The 12,532-nt window shown below is 43.0% G+C and overlaps 1 protein-coding gene and 1 pseudogene across 15 annotated transcripts in view; both read left to right on the top strand.

The window, feature by feature from the left end:
- Window positions 1–12,532, top strand: part of LOC113030572 (disks large homolog 2-like) — a 175,923-nt gene that overhangs the window by 105,510 nt on the left and 57,881 nt on the right. For all 15 annotated transcript variants that reach the window (XM_026182128.1, XM_026182129.1, XM_026182133.1 and 12 more), the window contains 4 exons: window positions 3,057–3,226; window positions 3,711–3,847; window positions 11,132–11,276; window positions 11,517–11,658. In XM_026182128.1, coding sequence (XP_026037913.1) covers window positions 3,057–3,226; window positions 3,711–3,847; window positions 11,132–11,276; window positions 11,517–11,658 — 594 coding nt within the window. The remainder of the gene's footprint in view (window positions 1–3,056; window positions 3,227–3,710; window positions 3,848–11,131; window positions 11,277–11,516; window positions 11,659–12,532) is intronic.
- Window positions 5,704–5,822, top strand: LOC113031287 (uncharacterized; annotated as a pseudogene).

The following is a 12,532-nucleotide window of genomic DNA, read 5'->3' as shown; positions in this document are numbered from 1 at the left end:
AAATCCAGTGTAATGAAAAAACAAGCAGTCCCTAACCCAGGGGTGTCCAACTCCAGGCCTCAAGGGATGGAGATGGACAGCCCTGGCCTAACCAGTCCAGAAGCTTGTTAACCGAAGGCTGGCATAAGCATCAAACTGTGGCACTTCACCTTACAATAGTCGACACAGAATCGTATAGACCCATCTCTCTTCACCACAAGAATTATGGGGCTACACCACGCACTGTGTGACTCTTCTATTACTCCCAGGTTTAGCATTTCAGCCAATTCTGAACAATATGTCTGTTATGTTCAGGTAACCTGTAGAGCCATGAACGGACAGTCAAGCCAGGGAACGTTTCAAAATGGTGCTCTATGAGGCTGGACAGGGGGGAGAACACATCTGCAAACAGCTGCTGCAATCCAGCGGCATCTGGTCTCTGGCCTGTCTGAGATGGTCACCACAATGGTGGAATGAAGTTGACACCACCAGCCCCAAATGGTAAATGGACTGATTCTTATATAGTGCTTTTCTACTCTCCCGGAGTACTCAAAGCGCTCTATACAACATGCCTTATTCACCCATTCACACCCACTCACACAAGCACTTCTAAACACAAGTACAACTAATAAACATTCACACGCTCCGAAGAACGCATCGGAGGGCAATTTGGGGTTAATATCTTGCCCAAGGATATTTGGCATGCAGACTGGGGAAGCCAGGAATCAAACCAACCTTCTAATCAGTAGCTGATCTGCTCTACCGCCACCCCCACAAATCATTTCGCTCCTTCACTAGGCTCACCAAATAAGCAGTTTCAGCCTCATGCTTTTAGGAGGTTAATGTGATAAATCTGTGTTGCTCCTCCCCTGTCTGACCATACCGCTTCATAGTCTACGTCACCCACTCGCTGTGTGACCATGAAGGGTCCCTGCCACTGGGTGAGTAACTTTGAGCTGAAAGAAGGGAGTAATCCAAGCACTTTATCTCCCGGTGAAAATTGCCATAAACCTAGTCCCTCTGTTGTACAGGCGCTCCTGAAGTTCCTGGGCTTGGAGCAAATTTCCTCATGATAACCTCCCTAATGTGTGCAGCTTTGCTCTCAGGTTCAGAAAATACTGGATCTCATTTTTTGCTGGATTTGGACCCTCAGGTCCAACACCCCCCGCGGCTTCCTGCCAAACAATAACTCAAAGGGAGAAAATCCAGTGGAGGCACCCCCGCACTGCAAACAACAAACAACTGGGACTGAGTGATCATCCTTGTGAATGAACTTATGAATCATGGACTTTAAAGTCTTATTAGGGGCGATCGTGGCTCAAGAGTTGGGTGTTCGTCTTGTAATCAGAAGGTTGCCGGCTCGAGCCCCGGCTCGGACAGTCTCGGTTGTTGTGTCCTTGGGCAAGACACTTCACCTACCGCCTACTGGTGATGGCCAGAGGGGCCGGTGGTGCAATATGGCAGCCTCACCTCTGTCAGTCTGCCCCAGGGCAGCTGTGGCTACAACTGTAGCTTTCCTTCACCAGCGTGTGAATGAATAGTGGTATTGTAAAGCCCTTTGAGGGGTCCCGAAAAGCGCTATATAAATGCAATCCATTACTATTGTTATTCAGCAACTCCACCAGCCCGTCAGTCTGAGGGTGGTAGATGCTGGTCCAAACAGATTTAATGCCCAATAAGTCATACAGTTCTTTAAGTGTGCGAGACATGGTCAGTCTCTGCCTCCCATTCTACTTTTTCAATACTCTAGGAACCACAAGTAAGCCTGCAGTGTGAGAGCAAAGTGCTCTAATGGGGTGATATGGTACTACAAGGTCATTAAGATAAGATGGGGCCTGATGCAGAACAAGCACAGAGATGTGTCCACTGTCAGCGACCGTGATCATTTGTAATGTTCACAACTGCTACGAGTACTGTGATGAGCTCTAAAACTGGACTGAAACACGTCAAATAAATTAAATTTAATTCAGTTCAAATTTATATATAGGCCAAATCACAACCACAGTTGCCCCAAAGGGCTTTGGTTTTTTTAATATATATCAGAAGAGGGTTTTTTTGTGTAAAAGGAAGATTGAGACAGGCCTATAATTAGTTGAGTTCTTTGAGCAGTCTTGTAGGAATGGGGTTTAAAAGACACGTTGATGGTTTGGAGGAAGTAATAACTGAAGATCAATTGGAAAAAGGGTGTAAATGTCAGTGGTACTGAAAGTAGCGATACATAATGTAATGTCTGTGAGACGGTTATATATTTTTTTCTCTAATGGTTAACATTTTATTTCTGACATAAAATATAATATAATGAAATCGTTACTATAATCATAACAATCTTACTACGTGTGTGTGTGTGTAGCACTTGGTAAAGTGTAAAGCTAAAATAGGTCTAAAACATTGCATAAATCCGTTGGTATTTGGGCTATTCAGCTATGTTGGGTTTTTGGCTGTTACACGTTTCCACCAGTAGAGGGCAGGCACGGAAAAAAGAAAAAAAGAAATGTTCTGGAAAAGAAGAAGCGAAGAGCATGCTTGGGTTCTGTATGTAAAAGCCATGGTTCTGGGGTACCCAAATAAACTCGGTTTGCTGTTTACACCAAGTTGTCCTGGAGTGGTGTAACATGTGCAAGAGAGAGTGTGAGCGAGGGTTGGGCCCCACCTGGTCACTGTGAGCAACCTTCAGGAGGTTAGTGTCCTTGGCTGCCACCATATGGAAGTTTTGGTCGATGCCCAATAGGAATTCAAACTCAGTTGCTTGCTAGCTCTGTCCCTGTTTGTCAGACCTTAACATTTATACAGAATTGTTCTATGTGCGTGTGATTGTGCTGTAAATATGCTGGAATGTATTCACAGGTTTTCTGTTTTTTTCGGGAATAGCAGTCAATAAAAAAGTCATGTAATGAGATAAAAGTTTGAGCTTCAGTGTGTAACAAAGCCTTTGGGGTTAGCATTTTGTCCGTGATGTGCGCCTGCCTTGGAAACACTCTCCTCACCACTGAGTTTTATATCAGTTAATGAAATTCTGATTAGTATTGTAAGTTTGTCTTCATGTGAATTAGCTATTGATATGACTTTTCCTTTTCCAGAGTAAATGACTGCATCCTTCGGGTGAATGATGCTGATGTGTCTGAAGTTTCCCACAGTAAGGCAGTAGAGGCCCTAAAGGTTGCAGGTTCTGTTGTCCATTTGTATGTGCGGCGCCGCAGGCCTATGCTAGAGACAATCATTGAGCTCAAGCTAATCAAAGGACCAAAAGGTTGGTATAGACCTAAAAAACATGATTTTGTACATTATAAATTTGAGAGAATAGTTGATGATATTCCGTTCTCAGTGATACTGCTGCACATTTTGTGTATGGCGAGGGTCATTTTTTGACCCTGAATGATTAATCTGGATTTCCAGAGCTCAGCACAAGAATGGGTGTTACTTACTGTAGTTATGACAGCTGGGAGGTTTGTAAACACAGCAGAGCTTAAGACCTTGAAGTTACTGTGAAATGTATTCATTGTCAGAAAGCCTTTGAAAACCCATGACACTGCCACAAAAACGTGCCCCTTTCAATTAATAAATACAACAGTTATAGCATCCTCCTATATCATAATGTGTATGCCTATGTCATATCTTTAAACTAACTACTGTCATTCTCTCTCTCTCTCTCTCTCTCTCACACACACACACACACACACACACACACACACACACACACACACACACACACACACACACACACACACACACAGGCCTTGGTTTCAGTATTGCAGGTGGAGTGGGAAACCAGCATATCCCTGGTGACAACAGCATATATGTAACTAAAATTATTCATGGTGGGGCGGCACAAAAGGATGGCCGGCTGCAAGTTGGAGACAGATTATTAATGGTGAGAAACAGCATGAACATCACGTGTAAGGCCCACATTGCACACACGTGTATGACAGTTCTGGATGTATACGAGCTTTAATGAAGCTCACTGAAAAGCCCGTATGAGAGGTGTGGCTTCTTAACCCCTGTTAATTCCCTGTGGATCTAAAAATGTCTTAGTGACAATATCAGCTGCAGAGCATTGTGTGGTGTTATTTGTAATCTATTTACCAGTGGTATGGCAACACTTGACAACCCAAACTGCTGTTTGTATGTGTTTGTGTTTTTCTGCCCCAAGACACTCGGACCCTATCAAACTGTAATTCTAGCCCACTTTTTATGGACTGTTTAACTCTGCTGATTATTCAACCTGTGTTTAAAATGTTCTTTATTTGGCACAGTTCTTCAGTATAGCATCTCCTCCACCAGATTTCCAATGTGATTTAACACTTTTAATACCATTTAATAAAGATCGTTTTTGCTCAAATAGTAATATGTTGTTTTTAGTTTGATGCTCTCTTTAAACACAGAAAGATGATATAGAAAATACTTAAGCATGACTGTACAGTAAAAATCACAGTGGTATAAACTTCATCAAGTAATAGAGGCTAGATGTCAGAGAATGTACAGTTACCTTATAACCTTCTCTGTGTGAGAGTATTGCTCCACTCCGTTACATAATCGATATATAAGGGGAATGACCCCCTTGGTCATGCCGTGTGAATACTTCTTTAAGACACTCTAGTTAGCCTGGCCACGTATAAAACAGCTGAGCAAACATGAAACCGTTGATGCGTCTCCGAGCGGCCTGAATCTGGAGAGAGCTGAAGTCTTTCACTCAGAGAACCACGGTTACAAAGTAACCACACAGTCTCAATCATATCGAGACTATCTTTACACACTGCTATACACTGCCAGTCGCCACCAAAAAAGGTCACACACTCTAATATTTCATTGGACTGCGTTTAGCTTTGATTATGGCACGCATTCGCTTTGGCATTGAATCAATAAGGTCTTGCAATGTCTCAAAATTTATTTCCATCCAGTGTTGCATTAATTTTTCACCAAGATCTAGCATTGATGATGGTAGAGTCTGACCATTGCGCAAAGCCTTCTCCAGCGCTTCCCAAAGATTCTCAAGGAGGTTGAGCTCTGGACTCTGTGGTGGCCAATCCGTGTGTGAAAATGATGTCTCATGTTCCCAGAACCACTCTTTCACAGGTTGAGCTGTTGAATCCTTGTTTTTCTTCTATTTGATTTCACCAAGCGCTCAATCATGATCGCCGATCACGATCATTCGGGATTTTTTTCCGGCCATCTTTCTGCCAGACGCAAGACTGCTGTCAGTGAGTCCTGCAAAACTAAGGGGCTGCAACAGAGCAAACTACTAAGGTCGGCCCGCAAGATGCTAGGCCGACCTACCACCCACCACTTTCATACTGCAGATCTTGTTCTGACGTATGGCATAGAAACTGAACATTTAGCAGTATTTTCTTGAAACCCATCTTTTGTCTAATCATCTCTTATTAACATTTGAATTTATAATAATGGATTAAGCATGTAAGTTTAATACAAGGACATAATTAATCCACTGTTATCATGTGTCAACACAGTGCAGAGCAGCTACCTGAACTAAAAGTCAAGGGAATATTTGACTCCCTGGTATAATTCTCAAATGCACACCTTAAAGCACATAAATGTAGGCTGTAGAGGAAATGATGATCTTAATTTATAAGATCATCGTTTAGCTTGTAAAAATAGTTTGCTGCTCTGTAAAAAAGCCTGTAAAGCTAGACCACCTTACTATTCATTAATCAACAACCCCAGGTTTCTCTTCAGTACTGTAGCCAGGGTGACAAAACGTCAGAGTGGTGCGCTTACAGTCATACCACCCCGAGCACGCCCGCTCTCGTATGAACTCAGAAGCTGAGCAGGGTTGGGCTTGGTTAGTACTTGGATGGGAGACTGCCTAGGATTACCAGATGCTGTAAGTTTGTGGGGTGGCTGTAGAGCAGGTCATCTGCTGATTGGAAGGTTAGTGGTTGGAACTGGTTCCTCAGGTCTGCATACCAAGTATCCTGTATGCTTGTGTGAATGTGTCATGTTGTAAAAAGTGCTTTGAGTGCTCCGGAAGAGTAGAAAAGCGCTATATAAGAATCCGTCCATTTACCATAAATTTTTAACCATTAGAGAAAAAAATTGTCATAACCATTTCACTGACACGACATTGTGCACAGCTACTTTCGATACCATGTTCCATACTGTAATATCTATTAATTGGCTACACAGGCCTAAGAGCAGTAGTTAAACTGTTACTTAAATGCCATCATTTGATCCAGCTTTCTTAACTAATTATAAACAATCTCAATCTTCCTTTTTCTCTTGAAAGTTGTGAAACAGCCTACTTATCATCTGCAGAGGAATGGTTTGTTTAAAGCGTTTTAGTCAGGTTTCAGAGCCCATCACAGCATTTGTGAACATTACAAATGAGAACTGGGACAGGTGTAGAAACTAAAGGACACCAGCTACTCCAACCCTAAGAACAAGTAGGGGTGCAGAAGAGTGCTGGGTCTGAAACACCCTGGAAGTAGGAGCTGGGACCGGTTGAATCCTAGCCACCCTCACCCGAGGAACTGCTACGGGTGCAGGGAATGGTTGGACCTTAGCCACACTGAGAGCGGGAGCAGCAGCAGGGACCAGCTATTTTAAGGCAGTTCAAAAACATCACCCTCAACGTCATTTAAGTCAGCCTTAGACAAAAAATTCCCACTCATAACTTTCCCCACTAATTAACAAGGAAAACTGAGTTTTTATCCCAGCTGATCTAGAAAAACATGCTGAGACGAGGCAGTGCTAGCTACTCACAGCTACTCATCTTTCTGTTTCAAGAGAGCATCATACTAAAAACAACATATTGGGCACCGTAAAGGCTCCTAAAATGTATCTGGATGCTCCAATATGTAACAATCATGCCTTCAGACCTGGGCTGGAGGACATCACGTTTGTGACATGGCAGGGAAGAGGGATTTGTTCTCTCAAAGATATTTATATTGATGGACATTTTCCATCTTTTCAGCAATTGAGGGTGAAATTTAATCTTCCTAATTCACATTTTTTCAGATTTTTACAGTTGAGACATTTCATCAAAGCATCTATTCCACAATACAATTTGATTCCTCGAAACTCAGTGTTTGACAGCTTCGTGTCAGTTGAGCCCTACACTACAGGTGCTGTGTCTCGCTTTTTCAGGGCCTTACTGGATATATACAGTCCTTCATCTCATACTTTTAGGGAGCAGTGGCAGGAAGAACTGGGGGTGGATGTTTCTGATGATCTTTGGCAAGAGTGCATTAAATGGTAATGGCCTGTATTTGTATAGCGCTTTTCTAGTCCCTAAGGACCCCAAAGCGCTTTACACTACATTCAGTCATCCACCCATTCACACACACATTCACACACTGGTGATGGCAGCTACATTGTAGCCACAGCTGCCCTGGGGCGCACTGACAGAGGCGAGGCTGCCGGACACAGGCGCCACCGGGCCCTCTGACCACCACCAGTAGGCAAACATGGGGTTAGTATCTTGCCCAAGGATATTTGGCATTCTTCCATTAAGAATATATATTGTAGTTCTATAAATGCTAGACATAGTCTGATCCAATTTAAGGTTGTGTATAGGTTGCATTTTTCTCCCACTAAAGTGGAAAAAATATATAAGAGCGTTTCAGCCAGTCTTAAGTGTTCAAGTGATCGAAGAACTTTATCTCACCGTTTCTTTCAATGCCAAAAACTAACTTTTTTGGAATCATTTGTTTGATTTTCTGACCAAAGCCTTTGGCAGGGAGTTCCCATGTTCCCCTTTGCAGCATTATTTGGGGTGTCTGAACCGGGATGGGCAAGGGACAAGGCAGAGACGCAGGTTGTGTCAATGACCACACTTGTGGCTAGAAAGCTGGAAGTCTGATAAACTTCCTACCTTTGAAATGTGGTTGAGAGAATTTGGAAATGTACTCCACCTGGAGAAAATCAGGTTTACCTTGTCTAACCGAGAGAGAGTGTTTTATAAGATTTGGCAACCAGTCATTAGCCTGATGGATAAACTTAAGTGAAATGTGCTCTGTCTTAACATTTATGTATGCTGTATTACCACCTCGTTGACTTGCCGTCCACCTTCTATTGTGTTCTTTGGAAGGTGATTGTTGTATACTGCTCAATTATAAAATCCATAAAAATATATTGAAAAAATCCCCCAACATATTAATATTTAAACATAAAAAGATTTTTATTTTCATTTCTATTAAATGCAAAGTGTTACATTACATTGAAAATCTGGTGGAGGAGACGTTTTGGTTAAGAACTGTGCAAAATGTCTTCACACTCACTTATCCAGGTAAGAACATCTCCAAAAGGTGATTCTGTTCATCTGGACGTTTTCAGTGGGAGAAACGTTTCGTCATCATCAGGTGACGTCTTCAGTCTCAGCTGACTGCAGGTTTCAATCTTATAAACAGTACATCTGCATAATGACTGAAACCAGCCCACTGAAGGAACAATGGGCTGGGAGGTCAGTTCCTTAATCTTAATTATGCAAATTCTCATGAACATTGATCATCAGTGGTTACTGATCAATAGCCATGAGTCCCATTCACAGAGAGTTGGTGAATGGCTGCAATCACAGCATGTAAGATGGTGACAGATGTACCCTTAGGCCCCTCCTTCATTCAGAGATGGTCTTTCCCTTTTCACGTAAATGGCCTCCTTGACTCCGCCCTCAAACCAGCGTTCCTCCCTGTCCAGGATGTTACATCCTCATCATTGAAAGAGTGTCCACTGGCCTGTAGGTGTGCATAGACTGCAGAGTCCTGGCCTGATGAGGTATATCTTCTGTGTTGTGCCGTCCTCTTAGCCAGAGGTTGTTTGGTTTCCCCGATGTATAAATCCTGCCAGTCCTCCTGCACTTACCAGCGCACACTATGTTACTCTGTTTGTGTCGGGGGACCCGATCCTTGGGGTGGACCAGTTTTTGGCGCAGCGTGTTTTGGGGTTTAAAAGCCACAGAGACCCGGTGTTTAGAAAAAATGCGTCTCAGCTGCTCCGATACTCCTGACACGTACGGGATCACTACAGGTGGGCAGCGGTTGTCCTTCTCTCCTGGATCATCTGCAGCTTTCTTTAGGAGCCTTCCCAGCTTTGACAAAAGTCCAGCTGGGATAACCACATTTACTCAGGGCCTTCTTGATGTTCTTCTGCCTCCCTGGCTGCTGTGTCAGTGGGGATGGTGTTCGCTCTGTGTTGTAGCGTCCTGATGACGCCCAGTTTGTGCTCCAGTGGATGATGAGAGTCAAACCTTAGATACTGATCCGTATGTGTAGGTTTACGGTACACGTCAGCTTTTAGATGTCCCCCATTACTGATGGAAATCTCACAGTCTAAGAAGGCTAACCTGCCACTGTTCATATCCTCCCTGGTGAATCTGATGTGTCGGTCCACCGAGTTAATGTGATCCGTGAAATGTGGAACATCCTGAGATTTGATTTTCACCCAGGTGAAAATCACATATCTGAACTAATGACTTGGTGGTGTTCCAGGGTAGGATAGCAAAGCCCTCTTTTCCACTTCTTCCATGTACAAATTGGCCACAATGGGTGAAACTGGGGAGCCCATGGCACACCCATGTTTCTGCCTGTGGAACTGACCCTTGTATGTGAAGTAGGTGGAATTAAGACACAGCTCCAAAAGTAGACACACTTGGTCGATGTGAGCGGTCCTGTTTTACTCAGAATTCTCTTGTTAATGTGTTGCTCCCATAACTTTGCAGTCTTCTACCTTGCTTACTTGCCACAGTGCACTGTGCCACCTACCAATAGAAAGGAAAAGATAATGTGCATATTTCCATGAGAGAAATCCCACGCCTGGACCATCATTGACCGCCGCCATGATTCTAGCCTACGTCACAGCGTCATGTGCGCTTTTTACATCCAACACAAAAACTGCAGTCGTGGTGCTTTCGATTGTACTCAGAACTCGGAAATTCTGCCTTCCGAATAGGAAGATGTAGGTAACACCAGACTGCAGATGAGCTGCTTACAGGGCTGGACTGGGACAAAAGATCAGCCTGAGCATTTTGACTAGAGACCGGCCACCATTATAGGAAAAATCATAAAGCCTTTGAATGAAAACAAACGCTGTTGTGACAGTGATGTTCACTGTTCTGATGGTATATATGCATCAATCTATCAATCGTTTGTTGTAAGATTCAGATAATTATTTTTTAAAAGCGAGACATTTTAAATGAGAATAAGAAAGTATTTCTTTGTGCCCCCCTCTCCCTGTTAATGCCCTACCTGGCCCCCTGGCAACACTTTGCTAGACCCACCCCTGCACAGTCACCAGCTGTCCAGATGAGCAGCATCAGCTTTTGGAGAACTGTGCCAAATAAACACAGTTTGAATAACCAACACTAAGGCTCATCTGCTAATTGGAAGGTTGGTGGTTCGATCCCTGCCTGCTCCAGTCTGTGTGCCGTGGAGAAGATACTGCCCTCAAGTTGCTTTCCATTGCATTTGTATGAATTTCTGTGAATGCTAGATATGCTTGTGTGATTGTGAATGGCAGCTTGTGTGAAGAGCTTCAAATACTCACATAGAGTAGAAAAGTGCTACATAAGAACCAGTGTATTTACTCTATTATTACACACTGATACTGCAATATGTTTTTGTTGCTTTAGGTTTAAAATAGTCACCGGTCGTTAGAACAGGCGTTTCCCCGCAGCACGCCAAATAATAAATACTTGTCAAGATAATAGCAGCCATTACAGATTAAATCTTTAAATAATTTCATATACTAAAAAGGACAAAACTTTGCACAAACATTTCCTGGCTTAAAATACAGAGTTCAACATCCAAAATGGAAACATGTCGATTTAAGCTGAAGCTTGACTGGTTAGTGAAAATATACAACCAAGTTAATTTTAGTTAGAAGTCAGCCTTACTCAGTATGCAGTGGGAGTCATAATGGGAGTCATTATTTCATCATTTCATTAACCAGGCAGCCGTCATACTGTAGTGAGACGTGTCTGCCACTCTCTGTGAAAGCAACCTGCTTAACAACAAGCCGTCTCTCTAGGAGGGCATCTGTCTTGCTTAATCACCCCCTAATTAAATTACCTCTCTGCGGGTGTGTTCTCATCCGAAGACCATCTGTCATAATCCACTCTCACGGACGCAGGGAGCTTGTTGGACTCTTTAGAAACGAGCAATAAGAAGAAAAGGTCGCCTCTGAACCCATATATCTGTCTGCACAGGTGAACCACTACAGTCTGGAGGACGTTTCTCATGAAGAGGCTGTGGGCATTTTGAAGAACACGTCTGATGTGGTCACTTTAAAGGTGGGGAAACCCACCAGTGTGTATCTATCAGATCCCTATGGGCCTCCTGATAACATGCAGTGTAAGTCTTATGGAATAGATTGTTATGCAGTTGCTATGAACTAGATTAGTCCGTAGTTATATATCAATAGAATATGGAGAACCAGACTGCAGCGAGCTTTACTCAGTCGAATATGTTGCTGTTTAGTTCATAAGATTCGTGATGTACACAGTACACAGTACAACTGTCTTCCAGATGTCAGTTTCTCATCTTCTCTGTTTAGTCATCTGTTACTCTGTTGTTTGCTGTGTTGTGCTGCAGCTTTTTCTCCTGCCATGAAAAATCACGTCTCTTCCCCCGTCAACACCGGCTCTCTGCATTACAAGTCCGACCTGCCCGTGGCTTCCCCTGAGAGTTATTCACCCCTCTCTACGCACTTTCCGAGGGAAGAGGATGTAAACAGGTTGGGTGGTTTTTTCTTTTGTCTTTAATTACCTCCTCATTACAATATGAGATTCTTTAATGATTGGCTTCAGCTTACTAAAGTTACAGGTACAAACTCTTTCCACCTCGCTCCTGCTGTCTCTTGTCCCGATCTGTCTTTGTGTGCAATTTTGAAAAGCCATTAAAACTTTGTTTTAAACTGTTCTCTGGGGGAGTACACTGTCTAAAAATTAAAGGAACATTTTGGAAACATATCCGATTTCAATGGGGAAAAAAAGTCATGGACTATAACTGTGCAGACATGGTGTTAGGAATGAAAGGATGTCACATTGTTTGATGAAATTAAAATGATTAGCCTACAGAGGGCTGAGTTCAAAGACGCACCAAATTTCGGAGTGATAAAAATGATGCAGAGCGCTACTCCACTTTGCCAAAGTTTTACTGGACCAGTCATTTTGTTGGGATGTGGCAGATACGCTTCCTGCTGATGGCTCTGTAACTGTCTCCTGACAGAGCTGAGGACACAGTCAGTGTCAGTGTCTCTGTCTGTCAAACCACTCCTGTGTTGAGTTTTTGCACCTGTTGTTAATGTCATGAACACCAAAGCAACAGAAACTGATTAACTCTGCTACTTAACCACCCAGACCAATATCCCAGTAGTTTAACTAACTTGATGCTACATTCTGATTAAGAAGTGTTCCTTTAATGTGTTTATTGTTTGCGGTATAATCAAACCGCGTTACTATGGTGCTGACATAGTAAAGAGTCCGAGCAGTAAAACAGATTTCTAAAGGCTCAAATGTGATGTGCTTAGCAAAGAACTATAAAACAATGCATCTACTAAGTGCTCTGCTTTGCTCACAGAGACTGATGCTTTGTCGTATGATATTCTC

This window comes from Astatotilapia calliptera, chromosome 10 (assembly GCF_900246225.1).
Source record: "Astatotilapia calliptera chromosome 10, fAstCal1.2, whole genome shotgun sequence".
In the NCBI taxonomy this organism is placed as follows: domain Eukaryota; kingdom Metazoa; phylum Chordata; class Actinopteri; order Cichliformes; family Cichlidae; genus Astatotilapia; species Astatotilapia calliptera.
Note: the sequence above shows the minus strand (reverse complement) of the source record. Positions and strands in the feature narration are given on the sequence as shown.